This window comes from Ictalurus punctatus, chromosome 1 (genome assembly GCF_001660625.3).
Source record: "Ictalurus punctatus breed USDA103 chromosome 1, Coco_2.0, whole genome shotgun sequence".
Classification (NCBI taxonomy): Eukaryota; Metazoa; Chordata; class Actinopteri; order Siluriformes; family Ictaluridae; genus Ictalurus; species Ictalurus punctatus.
Window position 1 is genome coordinate 5,461,148 of NC_030416.2, and position 17,640 is coordinate 5,478,787.

A 17,640-nucleotide genomic window follows, 5' to 3' on the forward strand; every position below is an offset into this window, starting at 1 on the left:
TCAGAATTCATCCTGCTACTTCTATCAGCAGTCACATCATAATTAAACACCACTGACCCAGGACCATTGGCAGCCATACATGCCCATGCAACAACTCTGCTTCCACATGTTTGACAGATGATGTGGTATGATTTGGATAAAGAGCCCTTCCTTTCCTTCTCCATACTCTTCTCTTCACATCATTCTTGCACAAGTTACATCAGAACTGGTCAGACATTTTTACATTTGTAGAGGTTTTTTAGTAGTCTGATGTGGACTTTCTGTTCTTGAGTGTTACCAGTGGTTGCATCTTGAGGTAAACTGTCTGTATTTACATTTATGAAGGGGTCTCTTCATTTTAGACTTTGGCAATGATGCACCTACCTCCTCCAGAGTGTTCTTGACTTGGCTAGATGTTGTGAAGGGGTTTTCTTTAACAAGAAATGAATTCTGCGATCATCTACTTCAGTTGTCTTCAGTGGCCTTCCAAGTCTTTTGTCATGAAATATTGAGGAAATAGGCCACACCTGGCCATGAAACTGCTTATCAGTCAAATCTCCGATTACTTTTGTGAAACTGGAGGGACTGTGTAAAAAATGGCTATAATTTCAGTGGAAAGTGGAACTTTTGTGGAAGACAGGGGTCCCGTTACCATCTGGCATAAACCAACAACAGTATTCCACAAAAAAGAACATCATACCTAGGGTCAAGCATGGTGGTGAAAGTGTAATGGTGTGGGGATGCTTTGCTGCTGCAGGGTCTGGGCAACCTGCAATAACTGAGGGAAACATTAATTCTGCTCTCTACCAGAAAATCCTAAAGGAGTATGTCCAGTCTTCACTCCGTAAGTTGAAGCCCAAGCACAACTGGATTGTGCATCAAGACAACGATCCAAAGCATAGGAGTAAGGCCTAGTCCTAGAAGTAATTGACAGACTGATCTCCAGTTATCAGAAGCGTTTGGTTGCAGTTATCACTGCTAAAGATGGCACAACCAGATTTTAAGTTTAAATGGGCAATTAGGTTTTTTTTTTTTTTTTACATTGGTGATAGGTGTTGGATAACTTTTTTGTTTCAATAAAAATAAATGAATAAATAACTGCCTTTGTTTTATGCTGTATTTCGACTGAAGTTCTAAAACGATTTAGTACGAGATGTACACAAAAAGTGAAGAAATCAGAATGGGGAAAATACAGTGCCATACCTAAAATATTACTGATGTCAAGGTGTCCAGTAAGAAAATGTAAAACGAATATGTTTATGAACATGTTTCCTGTTCTGAAACCCAAACGGCACAATGCAACTTATAGAAAACTTTATTCTATAGTGCTGTTTTAGATTCTGAAAATGAGGCAGATTCTTCCTGTTTTAGAACGTTAGAGTAACATGTCAGAGTGCCATGACACACTTAGGGGTCTGCATTAGGTGATCACAGAATGTATTCCCAAATTTTGAATTACATATAGCTGTACTGTATGCTGGGCATTGTAGCTTCACTACAATGATGCGTGAAAACAGGATAGCAACACACATAATTCATGATTATGTTAACATGACTATGTTAAAAACGATGAGAATATGCACTACAATACAGTGTACAGTGTACTACAACAGAATATTTAAAAAGATTTTAATGCTGGATTGTTCTTTTACTTTGTGCAAGAAACCTGAAACCCCTCAATTATAAAACCGGCTATACAGTCACATGGAGAAGGAAAAAAAAAAAAAGCTTTTGGCCTTTTAAAAAAATTTATATATTTATATATATATATATATATATATATATATATATATATATATATATATATATATATTTATATATATATATATTTATATATATATATATAACATATTTGGACAAGCAAACATTTCACCATCTTTGAAACAGTGCCCATTAATGAAGTTGATATACTTGAACAAAACCACAAGGAAAATTAGCTTTTCCAAATCTCTATTACACAGAAATATCAATAAAATTGAAATTCTTCTGTGGAAAAAGTAAGTACACCCTTGGCCTCAGAAACTAGTACTGCAACTTTTAGCAGAAATAACTTCTTGAAGGCGTTTTGTATAATTGTACACCGTGCTTGCTGGAAATTTTTACCACTCTTTAATGCAATATTCTTTCAGTTGCAAGATGATTGTGGATTTTCTTGCATGTACTGCCCGTTTCAAATACCCCCACAACATTTCAAAGGGATTCAAATCCTGGCTTTGACAAGGCCATTCCCTAAACCTCTATTTCTTCTTTTTGAGCCATTCCTTGGTGGATTTGCTAGTGTGCTTAGGATCATCATCACGTTGAAAGGTCCACTTTCGGGTTCAATTTTCTGACATATGGCCTCACATTATCTGCAAGCATTCTTTGATATGCTGCAGAATTCATAGTTGAATCAATGAATGCAAGTTGTCCAGTCCATGAAGCAGTGAAGCAACCCCAAACCATGACATTTCCACCACCATGCTTCATTTGGTATGAGGCGTTCTTCTGAAAAGCTATCTTTTGTTTGCCTGCTGTTACTGTGGCCAAACACCTCTATCTTTGATTCGTCTGTCCAGTGCACATTATTCCAAAAAGCCTGGTCTTTGCTTACAGTAGGAGAAATAAGTATTGGACGCGTCAAAAATTTTTTCAGTAAATATATTCCAAATGTGGCTATTCACATGAAATTTTCACCAGACATCAGTATTAACTCACAAAATCTGGAAATATAAAGAATTCACAACATTAAAGTCCATAAATATAAAGTTATGTGTAATAAAATGGAATGACACAGGAAAAAAGTATTGAACACGTTAAGAAAAAGCAGTTCTCCAAGGCAAGGTAAGTCAAGGAACCAGCTGAAATCTGTAAGTAATTATACCCTCTATCTGTGCAAGTTAACATCAGCTGTGTTAGTAAATTAAAAGGTCTATAAAAAGGCTTTTTCATTACCATGATTTCACACAAGAAACATTTCATGATGGATTAAGGCAAAGAGCTCTCCCAAGCCCTTCATAACCTTATTGTCGCAAAACATATCGATGGAATCCGATACAGACATATTTCAAAACTTCTAAATCTTCCAGTAAGCACGCACTATTGGGGCCATTATCTGCAAGTGGAAGCAACATCACTCCATCATTAACAGGCCACGCCCAGGAGCTCCTCGCAAGATTTCTGACCAGGGAGTCAGAAGAATAGTCAGAAGAGCAGCCCAAGAGTCAAGGACCACTCAGAAAGAGCTCCAGAAAAACTTGGAGGCAGCAGGTACCATGATCACAGAGAAAACAATAGGCAATGCACTCCACTGCCATGGCCTCTATGTATGCTCACCCCGAAAGGTTCCATTACTAAAGAAAAGGCATGTCAAAGCTGGTTTAAAGTTTGCTACAACTCATTTGGACAAGCCTATGAAATACTTGGAGAGTGCAGTGTGGTTGGATGAGAGCAAAATTGAAATTTGTCGTGAAACACGATACCAACAGTGAAGTTTGGAGGTGGAAGCATCATGGTGTGGGGCTGTTTTTCATCGCATGGTACTGGCAGACTTAATATAATTGAAGGAACAACGAATGGAGCCCTTTACCGGAGGATTCTTGAGAAGAATCTGCTGCCATCCACCAGAATGAAGATGAGACATGGGTGGACCTTCCAGCAGGACAACGATCCAACGCATACAGCAAAGGAAACTCTCAATTGGTTTCAGAGAAAAAAATCAAGGCGTTAGAATGGCCCAGACAATCACCTGACTTGAATCCAATTGAACAGAATTAAAGACATGTTTAGAAGAATGGCCCAAATCACACCTGAATTCTTGCGACCAACTAATTTCTTCATATAGGAAGTGTCTTGAAGTGGTCATTACAAACAAAGGCTTCTCCACCAAGTATTAAATAAATTTTAGTTAGCATGTTCAATACTTTTTTCCTGTGTCATTCCTCTTTATTATACATAATTTATGGACTTTAATGTTGTGAATTCTTCATATTTTCAGATTTCTTGGGTGGCTGTGGATCAGGTGGTAGGGCGGGATGTCCACTAATCATAGGGTTGGCGGTTCGATTCCCAGCCCACATGACTCCACATACCGAAGTGTCCTTGGGCAAGACATTGAACCCCAAGTTGCTCCCGATGGCAAGTTAGCGCCTTGCATGGCAGCTCTGCTATCATTGGTGTGTGTGTGAATGGGTGAATGAAACACAGTGTAAAGCACTTTGGATAAAATCGCTATATAAGTGCAGACCATTCTTGAGTTAAAATTGATGTCTGGTGAAAATTTCACGTGAATAGCCTCCTTGGAAATATATTTACTGAAAAAAATGTTGACACGTCCAATACTTATTTCCCCCACTGCATATGCTCATTGGCAAATTGTAGTCTTGCAAAAGCTTTTCCTGGCACGCCTTTCCATGCAGGTTAAATTTGTACAATTTCTTTGATTGCAGAAGCATGCACTTCGACACCAACAGTTGCAAGACTTACTAGCAGATCCTGTGATGAAATTTTGGGGTTCTTGTAGGGCTGCATGATTATGGCCAAAATGATAATCATTTTTTTGATAATAATTATCATCATGATAATAATTATTTTTGATCAATATTGAGATCTCGATTATTCATCACGATTATTCACTGATTTTAGGGACAACATTTTTATTGTACTTTCACATTTAAATAAACAGACCGGTGCTTTCACCTCCATGTTGTGCTACATTCCTGCTAATGTACAAATCTATGCATCAAATTAGACTGATGCTTAAAGTGCATCATCTCGTAGAAGCAAAATAAAAATAAAATTGTACCCAAAATATAGGATAAGTAAAAATGCCATCAACCAAATGAAAATATGTATCAAATATAACAATATGCAAATAAATGAAAACATTTCAGGCGAATGCAGTAAAGGCAATAACAATGTTTACAGGAGGACAAACGCAAGACAATTTCTATTAGGAGATTACAAAAATTTAGGAGCACAGTTGAAGTTTAGTGTTTTTTTTGTTTTGTTTTTTTAAGAGATGGTAGCGTTAATGTGCCAAAATATAACACACGAGTAGGCATGAGAAAACATGAGCTTGTCAATTATGACAGAATTTAGGAACATAGTGCATGATCAGTAAAAGATGGTGGTTGCGAGATCGGGAAGTTGAGAGAAGCAGATGATGTGCAGTGTTACTCGTCATCATAATGGCTTCTCTGCAGTATTTCCACACGTGTTTGGTTGACTGAGGCGATGAAAAGCAGTGTGAAAGTAACTGTTGTGCGGTGTAGATGCATTTTGGACTTCCTGTAGTTTTTATTCCGATTGTATTATACAACTCCGAACAGGTCACTAGCACCGGTGTGAATAAATATTTAGTCACAGTCACACAAAGTACTTCAGTCGCAAATGTGAGTGAAATGGTCGCACTGTAGAGCCCTGAATTTATCTGTAAAGTTTTATCCTGTTCAGCGTGATGATGTTTAATGTCCCCGACAACCTCTGTAGTGCCATTTAGCATCGTGCTAGCTAGTGTCATGATTTCCCCTCGCGCAAGCGCTGGAGCTCGCAGAGAAACTGGCAGCTCGAGCGCTAAAATGCTAACCCCCATTTCAGGGGTTTTGGCACTACAAAATGACATCAGCCCTGCGATGCTCTATGTGATTGGCAGTAAGTGTAGGAAACACTTGTTTTGAGTGGAGAAAACAGCGGCGTTTTCTATGAGTGGAGGACGAACTTTAAACGTCAATATCACAGTCGATCATGTTCATTTAATCGTGGGCAGTCAAAATTGTAATCGCGATCGATATCCAATTAATTGTGCAGCCCTAGGTTCTTGGAGACTTTTTGCATTAGATGGTCTGCACTTTGGCTAAATTTGCTGGGATGGCCAGTCCTGGACATATTGTCGTTTGAAATTTGCGGCATTTGTAGATTATTTTACTTACTATGGAATGATGCGTTTCAAATCTTTTTAAATCCCTTGCCAGATTCATAGGCGCCCACAACCTTTTTCTGAAGGCCTTCTGAAGGCCTCTTTAGATCTTGGCATGATGATATTGTACCAATATGAAAGCCCATTTCCACCACAGTTGAGTAAAAAACATGATTCTGTAAGTCATAATAATGAAAAACTTAGCAATCGACCAAAGTGGGAAAGTGGGATCCACGATTAAACACACCTAAATCATGCACATAATTAGCTCGTGCTGCACGGTTCAAACAGATAGCACCATTTTGTCTCACTTTTCACTTGAGTGTTTGGTGTTCAATGTTTACCATATGTGACAGAAAGCACATAATCAAAGAGAAATGGCCGACGTGGTAATCGACCGTTCATCAACCAAAATGCGAACGACAACTAAGTGAATCACAGTCTGGAGCTTGTGCTCATGCTACCGCATCTTTAAATGATGCAAACGTTTGCTCAAAGCATTAATATGCTACGGTTTAAATTACAATTACTTTCAAAAGTATTCAGCTTTTGTTATACAGACATAGTTACTTTCAAAACAGTTCAACCATTCTGCATTTGCAATGCACATGCTCGCCTCACTTGCCTGCCTGCGCACACTGCACATACGAGGATTAAGTCATTATTATGAGAAAGTTTCTCATTATTTTGAGATGTTAAGCCATAATAAGAAAATTTCTTATTATGATGACTTACAGAATCATATTTTTTACTCAGCTGTGGTGGAAACGGGCTTCTGTAGTGCCAGATACCTCAATAGCAAAGGGAACACCAGACACGAGCTGTGTCTGAAATCGCTTACTCGTTCACTATTCCCTATAGAGCAAATGACATTTGAGTCCATTATATGGGGAAGAAGTGAATAAAAATGAATTTGGACGCTGATGTAAATACCATGCTTCAGAGAGCACTGTCGCAGACATTATGGATTGTATCGTAAAAAACAGTAAAGTTGATTTTCTTACTGTTTGTCACGTTTATTGTATTAGTTGATAAAGAGAACAAAAACAACTATACTCTACATACATGTGTTAACCAATATACGTGACCGATTCACCAAATTATCATTTGATGTAAACAGTTGGTAATTTAAAAGTTACATCGCAAACTAGTAAGTGGCTGAAAATAAATACTGTGCCAATCAATCAATAATCTGCATCATTTCGCTTCAAAATATCTTGATACAGATGTATTTTAATTAATAAAAAGTTTCACTTACATTTGTAAAAGTCGCCACCTCCGATGTTGCCATCCGCCATGCTCATTTTTCTTTTGCGTTCTATCGCCATCTTGCGTTGGAGTAGGGCTGCACAATTAATCGAATATCGATCGCGATCACGATTTTGACTGCCCACGATTAAATGAACATGATCGACTGCGGTATTAACGTTTATTGTATAAAGTTCATCCTCCGCTAATAGAAAACTCCGCTGCAGATCAAATCAAGCGCTTCTTACACTTACAGCCAATCACCATAGAGCGGCGCAGGGATGACATCATTTTGTAATGCCAAAATGGAGTTAGCATTTTAGCCCTCTAGCTGCCAGCTTCGCTTCGAGCTCCAGCTCTTTGCGCGAGGAGAAATGATGACATTAACATGATGTTAAATTTCATTACATTGGTTGTCGGGGATATTAAACGTCATCATGCCGAACGGGAAAAAACTTTGCAGATAAACTCTACAGTGCGACCATTTCACTCGCATTTGTGACTGAAAAGTATTTTGTGCGACTGTGAATAAATATTTATTCTCACCGGTACGAGTGATATGTTCTGAGTTGTATAATACAATTGGAATAAAAACTACAGGAAGTCCAAAATGCATCTACATTTACAGTGCTTTTCATCACCTCAGTCAACCGAACGAATGTGGAAATACTTCAAAGAAGCCATTATGATGAAGAGTAAAACTGAACATCATCTGCTTCTCTCAACTTCCCGATCTCACAACCTCCATCTTTTATTGATCCCGCAAAATGACCTGAACTTGCACCTGCTTATGTAGACACAGCGGCTTTGCGCAGAGTAAATTAATAATAATGCTAACGCTACAAGGTGGGTTTAATTCCTCACCAATCATAATCAAGAGTAGCAACTGTTCAGTCTGTAAACATACAGTACACTGCCACTCTCCTTCACTAACTCTAATTCACTTCATTTAAATTCACGGTTGCCAGATATCACTAGAAAAGTCAACTTAAGGTTTCGATTTAATCCCCCAAAACACAATATTATCAGCAGACATGGACACTGTACTAGGGGAAACGATTTAAAACTGATAAACAAACAAAAATAAAATGACTAAAATGTAAAGACAGAAAATGTGCTTAGTTATAAATAAATAATTTAATATAAAAAAAATGATATTATAAAAACTCCATTAAACATAAATAAAATGAGAAATGAAATAATGTTTAATTACTATGGGATGCATTTAATATCAATTTGACATTAAGCTTAGTAAGCTATTTCCTTAGAAAGCTATTAGCCTTTTTCCTAACATGGATCATGCTTGTGTTAGTCTACTTTTAATTAGGACTCTATTGTTTTTAAGATATTTAAAAATAAATATTTTATGTTTGTTTATTTATCAATTAACCAACAGTATCTCATTGCTATTATTTTAACTCAATTAACAGTGACCATGAGCAGAGAGCTTATATTTAACTGTTTATGATAGACCTCCTGATTAAAGTTTAAACAAAAAAAGATTGGTATCTGGATCGGTATCGGCTGTAAAAAATCCTGATCGGAGCATCAGTAATGAACACCATTAAACTAAAGCGCTTTGCATCTGACGGGTAAATTAACTCACCCAATCACATCCTATGTGATTACCCGTATATGAGATTATTCAGATATATACACAATAAACACAGAGCGGTTCAAGAACTGACTCCAGCCCAGAACCATGAGAGCGGAAAATGTCTAATAGTGTAGCTTTAAATATATTTAAGAGAAGCAGACTTCAAACACTGAACATTGAGGTTTATTGTATTTGTTTACAATGTGGTACAGGTTAACGGTTGTTTTTTGCATACAGTCTGTAAATTAACTGAAAATATTCAATTTAGTTTATCAGAAGGTATATTACTTTATCATGGCTCACACCATGTTCCTAAATTCTGTCATAATTGACCAGCTCAAGTTTTCTCATGCCTACTTGTGTGTTATATTGTGGCATGAGAAAACTTAATAAATGTGAAAGTGCAATAAAAATATGTTGTCACTAAAATCAATTAATAATCGTGATAAATAATCGAGATCTCAATATTGATCAAAATATCAAGATAATGATCAAGATTATCATTTTGGCCATAGTCGTACAGCCCTATGTTGGAGTATGGGAAATAGTGCATTGGTGAGTGTACATCGGATGTATCGTGGGTATAAATGAGTGAACAAATGTAAGGAATGAAGATGTTCACTCAGAATTTGGACACCGCTACAAAATAGCCGACACCCTATATAGATACTACATAGGAGATAGGGAGCAAGCTAGTTCCAGACACAGGTTCGATATGAGAAAGGATAATAAGACAGATTCCACTTGCACTCCCTAAGCAGGTTTTAATCACTGGCACCCAATCTTGAACACTTGATTCTAATTTTATGTATTTAAAGGTGTGATAAATGTAGTGGTGCACTTACGTTTTCCATGATTTTTGTTCATTTAATTTGTGAAAATATGAAAATGTTAATTTTATGTGTCATTTGATAGAGTGTATCAACTTTATCAATAGGCACTGCTTTAAAGAGGATCAACTGTTTGCTTGTCCAAATAGGTCAAACAAAGCCAACAATTTACATCGGGTGTACTTATTTTTTCACAATGACTATTTTGCGAAGTATCTATATCTGATCAGCAGTATTTGGTCTTTTTCAGTTTCAAATATCAAGCCTAGAATACATTTGAAATCATTGATGCAAACAACGTTTTGGAATTTGGATGAATTGACATGGAAAGCACATTTAAAGGGAACCCCCGACTATGAAGACTTAACACGCAATAACTGCCCCCCAAGCCTCCCCTATCATGTGGCACAACCGCCTATTAGAGGAGGCCAGGTATAATGATTATCTATTCATTATAAAATCTATCTATATATAACTTAATCTATAATCTCTTTTTGATTAATTGATTAATAGATAGCTAGATGGATTTTTTTTGCTTTTGTATTTTTGTACATTTTTAAATTACATTACATAACTTTTATGATTTTTTAAAATAACTTTTATGACTTTTATAAAACTACAACAGACAGGTATGGAACATGAATTATCAAAAATATTTCTGAACACTATAACTACTTTGAACATGAGAACTAGGCTGTAATAACATGTACTATTGTACATGTAAAACATGTTGCATGTTATTTGTCTTGCATTCTGAAAACATTTGCATATGTAAACTGGGACGAAGGGCACATCTCGATATCCATGATATTGTTAAATCAATCAGTGGGACACCTGCGCTTGTTTATTTTTACATTCATATCTATGTCAGTTGCCGTGCGATCAACTGTGCGAGCAGACGCAGAGAGAGGTGTGAGTGCAGCGGGAAAGCAAGTCCTCGTGCTTGCAAGACAGTATTGACAACATATGGAAAGTTGCTAAGGTTTGTCCAAAAAGTCGCTAGGTTTTTTTTTTTTTTTTTGGGGACGACGACTGCTAAAGGGATCCAAAAAGTCACTAAGTTGGCAACACTGGTCTGCACTGACATCTAGATAACTGGCAGGCTAAACTACCCAAATGATGTAGTCTGTGTTGTTTTTTTCTGGAAACCAATTTGCACCCCCCTTCCGATCTTTCCGCACCCCCAGTGTTAAGAACCACTGATCTAAAAGTAAAACTGATTTTCTGTAACCAAACCAGATTGTAGAGGTAGCTCCTCGTTTAGTGATAAACCCCTCAGCTTCACATCTGCCTTCAGCCATATTTGTTTTCGCTCTGCACATGAGCTGCGAATGGGTCACACACCGCCGCACACAGAAATACGTCATCAACTAGGCTATGAGACATCTTATCGTTTGTGATATACCAGTAGGAATTCTCCCCACGATAAGAATTACTCTGTAGAAAATTAAAGGCAAAAGCAGCACAGTGTGGCATAGGGATTGGCGATAACCTATGGCACACTGTGCTGCTTTTGGCTGTAATTTTGTAGTTCTTGTGTGCTGTAATACAGCGGATATCTGTAAATATAATCAAACATGTAAGCATCTTGTTAGTGCGTTTTTTTTTCTGAATATTCTCATAACATAAAACTCCTGTAAAATTAGCCTAAAGTGCCTAGCCAAGACATACCCAAAGTAAAATTAGAGCTGTTCTTGAACCATTTAGTGTACATGCATGGTTTTGGTCTCTTTTGAAAGGTGGACTAAATATTTTTACATAATTGGATTGTTTGGACCTTTACCATAATTGGATGGTTTGGACCTTTTTTCTGAAGCGCTCGGAGCTTGTGCTCCCATGGTGTCTGCCATTGCTAAGCAACCATGAGCTGCGTTCTCCATGATGACAAGGAAGTTTTAGCACAGGATGGATTTACAGCACCGCAAATCCCTTGCAGTAGCTCTGCTACTAGATTTATTTACGGAGAAGGGGGGAAAAACGCTGTGTTTGGGTGCACCCCATGCTTTCAGCAGGTAGAAAACATGGAGAATTTCACCAACTAATCCAAGAGCACCATCTGAATAATAGGCGCTTGACAAATCATAGAGCTCTGGGTATCCCGGTACAGCTATGATCAGCCGTTCCTCCTCGACTGACCTTTCAATGTTGTTTACGGAAAGGTTGAAGCTGATTGGTTGGTTCTTGTCACATAATCTGCGGTGCACTTGCAGCATTCTGAAAAATTGGGATTTGTTCATCTCGAAAAACGAGTACATCACACACTATATGAGCACGCTTGCTGCGTGTCTACATTTAAACTAACGAACTTGAGCACCCAAAAGATGGAATATGTGAACGGTCCCTATCAAGACCATTTTTGTCAGGATGTTATTGATCAGTGGATTACTATGAGGCTTCATATGAGGTGAGTTGCCTCCGTTTCATGTTTGTTTGTATATTGGTGGTCTGACAAAGACGTTGATTATAGTTGCTGTTGTGATTGTATCTCAAAACAGTTTATATCAATTGAATCACAAGAATCTTAGCTTTCCAAAGATATGAGTGCATGTACCTTCGTACACACAGCAGCTACGTAGAGAGCATAAATTTGCTCATAACATGGCGACGGTGCACTAGCAGTCCATTGGAATTTTAAGAGGATAAAGTATACAACAGCGAGATAACAGCTGATAACCTCAAATTATTGATATTAGAAAACGTTTCATCATAAAATTATAGTTTAATCCATATGGTTACTTTGAATAAGAAACTCTCTCGGTTGGCATAGACTTGCAGTTGCTGCACAGACACATAAGAGATTATGCCCCACTCTTGCCTCCTCACCTTTCTGATCGTCTTCATTATGATGTACACTTTGAGTAATGTCTTCTATATTAGTCTCTTCGCTGATGTTACGCTCGGGTTCAAATTGAAAAGGGTGAAGACATTTTTATACCTCTGTAGGGTCGCTGGGGAATAAAGACCGTCACAACCATTTGACGCTACTACCCAGAATGCACTGCGACATAAACAGTAATGGTAGTCTACGAGTGCAAGGATTTTTTATTTATTTTTTTTTTAACTGACATCTAGAATGTTTTTGTATAGCGGATTTATATAGCGGATGTCAGCTTTAATCTAATAAGCCATACAAATCTTCATAGTTGGGGTTCCCTTTAAAAAAATGTGCATACCTGTTGCATGGGTCACTAAAGGAAGAGTAATGGCTTTATGATAAATTAAAACTTACCCGTGAGCTCTGATGGTGCACTACCACAAGATTATCCACAACGTTCAAAGCAAACTTGCCTGAGGTGTTCAGTTTCAGCACGTGTGCCTTTTTACAGGATCCTTCTCTGTTGAACAAGTAAGCTTGGTTAAACAGGCAAATGTTTAGTGTTTGGCATTAACAATGTATTCCATTTTATTACACATAACTTTATATTTATGGACTTTAATGTTGAGAATTCTTTACATTTCCGGATTTCTTGAGTTAATACTGATGTCTGGTGAAAATTTAATGTGAATAACCTCACAGGAAATATATTTACTGAAAAAAATGTTAATGCGTTCAACACTTATTTCCCCCACTGTCACTGATGTTAGGTTTGATGTGTTCTTTTCCATCAACTTTGCACAAACAACCAAAAATAATGAAGCGCTTAATTAGTTTTTGCTTTAACTATGGGAAAGACAACTATGCCTCCATGTTTTTTAATTACTGGTTGACTAGTAAAAATTAATAATCATGCAAACGCTAAATCTGAATATGATTGATTAGTTCGTTAGATTTTTTTTAAGGTCTGCTGTCAGATTGGAAATGTGTTGCTTTTTTTGGTAACAGTCTATGTCCTTACATTTTTAGGTTGATTTTTGGATTGTAGATAAATAACCTGAAAACACAAAGCTAAAGCAATTTTCCTCAGGGGTGTTACAACAATTAATCAGTATTATGTCACTACTCAAGCTTATGTTGTTCATGGTCCTCAAATTCATTTGTAAACCTTTTAATTTCAACTATCTGGAAAGATCTTGGTTCTGCTTGTTTACCAAGATTACTGTTGATTCTAACAGCTCTCTCATTTGATAACTGATAAAGATCAAAAATATTTGTGAAGACTGCAAAATATGAGTTTTTAGAAACTGACAAATTCAGCTTACCTAAGTAAGTGATACAAAACTACTTCTGCTCCTGAGTTGTTGGTAGATCTTGTGTGATGTTTAAGATGCATTACGTAGAGCTGGCCATAACTATAACAGGAAAAAAGAGGTTGAAAAAGACTATGATGAACATATAATTTTTATTGCTGTGACATTGTATAGTCTCCCACAGCTAAATTATATATATTTGAGACAGAGATAAGAACGTGAACATAAGCGAAGAGTATTCATAAGTGATTAAAACAAAAACACACAAAATACAACGTGCACTCTACAAGCATAATAGTATCATACTCACATGGTGGCGACTGCAATGTCGCGTTCTGAAAGGATAATTTTGGCTGGTTTTGGAGCAACTGGCAACTCAATCTCAAACTTTGTCATTTTTGACATTGTCCCATTCTAAAAGAAATAATTTTAAAAATCATGCAATTATGCAAAACAATTCATGGCATGTATGCATATTATAGGGTGTCCCAGATAGAATAACCCTTTTCCTGAAACAATAAACAGCATGGAAGTTGAGTAAAACATTTTGTGCAATGGCATCATCACTGGTATCCTACTGCATCTCCTGCTTTTAGAATAAATAAATAAAATCAGCCCCAGAATTGTTTGCACCCTTGAACAAGATAAGTAAGAATGGTATGTATAAACCTTTTCACAGTTATTAAAATAAGTGATTTGAATTATTGTAGACTTCCTTTCTAACAAACCAGCCAGGCCATTCTCCTCCGACAAACACATCAACAAAGCATTCCACTAGGGCTGCAACTAACAATTATTTTCATAATCGATTAGTTGGCCAATTATTTTTTTCAGTTAATCGGGTGGGGGCGGGACAAGCTTTCAGTAATATTTTTTTGTTTATTTAAAATAAAATCCACAAACTGAGTGCTACAAGTATAAACTTCAGACTAAAACTTTACACAACTGTTTGTCTAAAACAGAAAAGAACCCAATACACACATACACACCAGAATATATATGACTAATTTAGGACTGTAGTTTAATTGGGTGATTTTTTTGCATCCATAAAAATAATGCATATGTATATATTGATAGTCCTACATTAATAAAAAAAAAAACTCTCCTTCACTGCACCTTGTGGTTTCTGTTACTCACTAACTTTAGGAATATTATTTTACTTGTGTTTACTTTTGATCATAATGTTTTAATTAGACATTACAGATCTTACACAGCTCCCACTGTGTATCAGTGCGTCTAAACAGCGTGTCATCAGCAACGTAGCCTCGTTACTAACAGACCACTTCCGTAATAATAATCGACAGAATTTACACAGCAAGCATGCAAATATAGCATATAATGACAATAAACTTATTAAACTAAACCTTTTAAGCAGCTTGCACCAGTTTCCCCTGCCCCTTACACACAGTGGAGCATTTTGGATATAAACATAAATTTGTCCTCGTGCATCAGTTTGATTCCCATGGTGTTTAAAAGGCCCCCCTGCCTTAGAGGACGCACACTTTCTTCCTCAGTCACGTGACAATTTCGCCTCCATCTAATGGTGACCGAGGTCATGTTGGGAATAAAATGTAACATTGACAGAAAGTAAACTGAAGAAAGTCATTATCGGTGCCGCTGGGTGTTTGCTAATGCTAGCGTGAGCATGACGTCATGGCTTATACTTCCGGTTAGTAAAAAAAAATGCTAGTGTGATATTTGAGAGGATATTACCTTTCTAAAATCCACACACTAGACGGTAATGCAGAGTCCATAGTGTAAGTGTATAGTACTTCATTTGGGACACGACTTTAGTATTTACTCTCCGAAGCGTGTTTTCTGAACAGAAGTAACGTAATGAGTAAACGTGTCCCGTGCCGCGCAGCAGACCAACTAATCGATAATGAGATTCATTGACAATGATTTTCAGAATCGATTATTATCGATTAGTTGTTGCAGCTCTACATTCCACCCTACAGAAAACTGTGTAAACTGCAGAGATTGCTGTTCATGAAAATCATGAGAGATCAACAGTTTATGAAATACACAAAAAAGCTTGTCTGGCACCAACAGCCATGCCATGGTCACTGATATCACATTCTGATGTTTGATGCAAACATTACCTGAAGCTTTTGACCTGTATATGCATGGTTTTATGCACTGCACCCTCATAATTGGCTGACTGGATTGTTGCATGACTTGCAGGACAGCCGCAGGACAAATCCTGTTAAACACGGTAAATATTTGATTGCTCTGCATTTTAAACCTGGTTAATTGCGGTTTCGGCAGGAGACAATAGAAATGTTCCTGCTTTTGAATCACTTGCTGAAAGATTCTCACCTGTTTCAGAATTTAAACGACATTTTATCATTATCATTCATTTCTGCACCATTCATTGTAATCAGTATTAGTTGTTTGATGGGAGAAAACACACATAACGTTAGAAGATGTAAAAATTAGATGATCATGGTTACATATCCTATGATGTAGATTTTAGGACAGGGGTGTCAAACTTAAATTATGTCCAGGCCATATCAGCATTTATGTGAGCATTTGAACAAAACAAGGGCTATTATTCATATTTTTTATTTATTATTATTCATTCTAAAACAAGCTCTGAATGGAAAACAGGACAATTCAAGGAAAAAGGACCAACAGAAACTGTTCTATTGTATGTACAATTAGATGATAGCATTTATTATACCAGATAAAAGTTTTATTTTTCCCCCCGAAATATCTGAAATATACAATACATTATTAAGAAAGAGAGAGTAGAATTCACAAGGGCTTATCTCTGCTAACAACATACATGTCCTTATCTCTCTCCATCAAAAGTAGCTAACAGGTGTAGGAGATGCAAAAATGCCATTTTGGTGGTAGAAAAAAAAGATCTGACATTTATCTTGGTTTCATTAGTACATCACAAAGACCTGCAAATTTAACAGGAATGTAGAGACTTTTTATATCCACTGTAACCATAAGAGCATCTCATCACAACCTTTCTGGATATGCAACCAGACATATGGTCTGCCAACAAATCAGCCTTACCTGAAGGCTGGTGGACACAGATCACCGCAGATGCGCACAAAGTGCAGTTAACTCTCTGGTAGGATGCAAGCTAGTGTGCCTCTACGTGTCACACTTAACCCACGATGCAAATATAACAGGCCTTTATTAATTATTGCAGATGAAACTATTTCTAATCAGTAACTTAATGTACATGAAGTACTTTTACTAACATAAGTCACAAAAGATAACTTTCTCGGTCATTGGTATTTACAGACAAGCAAAGTCATATTCTGAATTTCTACAATAATTTGCAGACTTCTTCTCAAATCTGGTTGTTTAAATAGACAAAGCAGTAATTGTTATAGACTTAAATATCCATTTAATATTTTCACAAAACCCTCTGCAAGCAGTATGGTAATCTCAAGGTAACAAAGGTTGTTTCCTCAAGATTATGACTTATTTTTCTAATATGTCAAAACGCAATATGGGGCATACATATTACATCAGTGAGCACCTTCACAGGAAGAAAAAAAATAACGCATAGTCTTTCTGGACTTCCGCAGAGCAGTGTTTGTGTCTATCTTAGATACAATCAGCAAACCATTGTTTTAATACTGAAATCTAAATTAAATATAGAAAGCATAACGGTTGATTCATGTAGTATAGTTAACTGTAGTATTTAAATTAATGTGGCTATAGTATGTGTACTAGCATAGTGCAGCGGTAACATGCAGATTTAATACTCCTGTGACCGAAGTTCAAACCGAACCTCAGTTTAGTGTTGTTTAAAATGAGCGGGGGTTTAGTTCACTGTGGAAAGTTCCTCAAGGTAACGTTGAATGGATTCCATCTACTCCTTTCTTGCCAATGGAAACTTTTGTTCTTACATTAAAAGTTTTACTATTTAAAAACTGGTTTAAAGTGAACACAGAAGTCCACACACTGAAAAAAGCTCATTTAATTTAATTAATTCA

At 36.8% G+C, this 17,640-nt stretch overlaps 1 protein-coding gene across 4 annotated transcripts in view; it reads right to left on the minus strand.

Annotated features, from left to right (window-relative positions):
* The window catches only part of rmc1 (regulator of MON1-CCZ1), a 65,977-nt gene that overhangs the window by 25,984 nt on the left and 22,353 nt on the right, over nt 1-17,640 (minus strand). For all 4 annotated transcript variants that reach the window (XR_008396302.1, XR_008396305.1, XR_008396303.1 and 1 more), the window contains exons 7-9: nt 13,989-14,092; nt 13,691-13,780; nt 12,780-12,885 (exon numbers count right to left, since the gene is read on the minus strand). Coding sequence is in view for 1 of the 4 variants with exons in the window: in XM_017467002.3 (XP_017322491.1) it covers nt 12,780-12,885; nt 13,691-13,780; nt 13,989-14,092 (300 nt within the window). In the remaining 3 variants the exon portion in view is untranslated. The remainder of the gene's footprint in view (nt 1-12,779; nt 12,886-13,690; nt 13,781-13,988; nt 14,093-17,640) is intronic.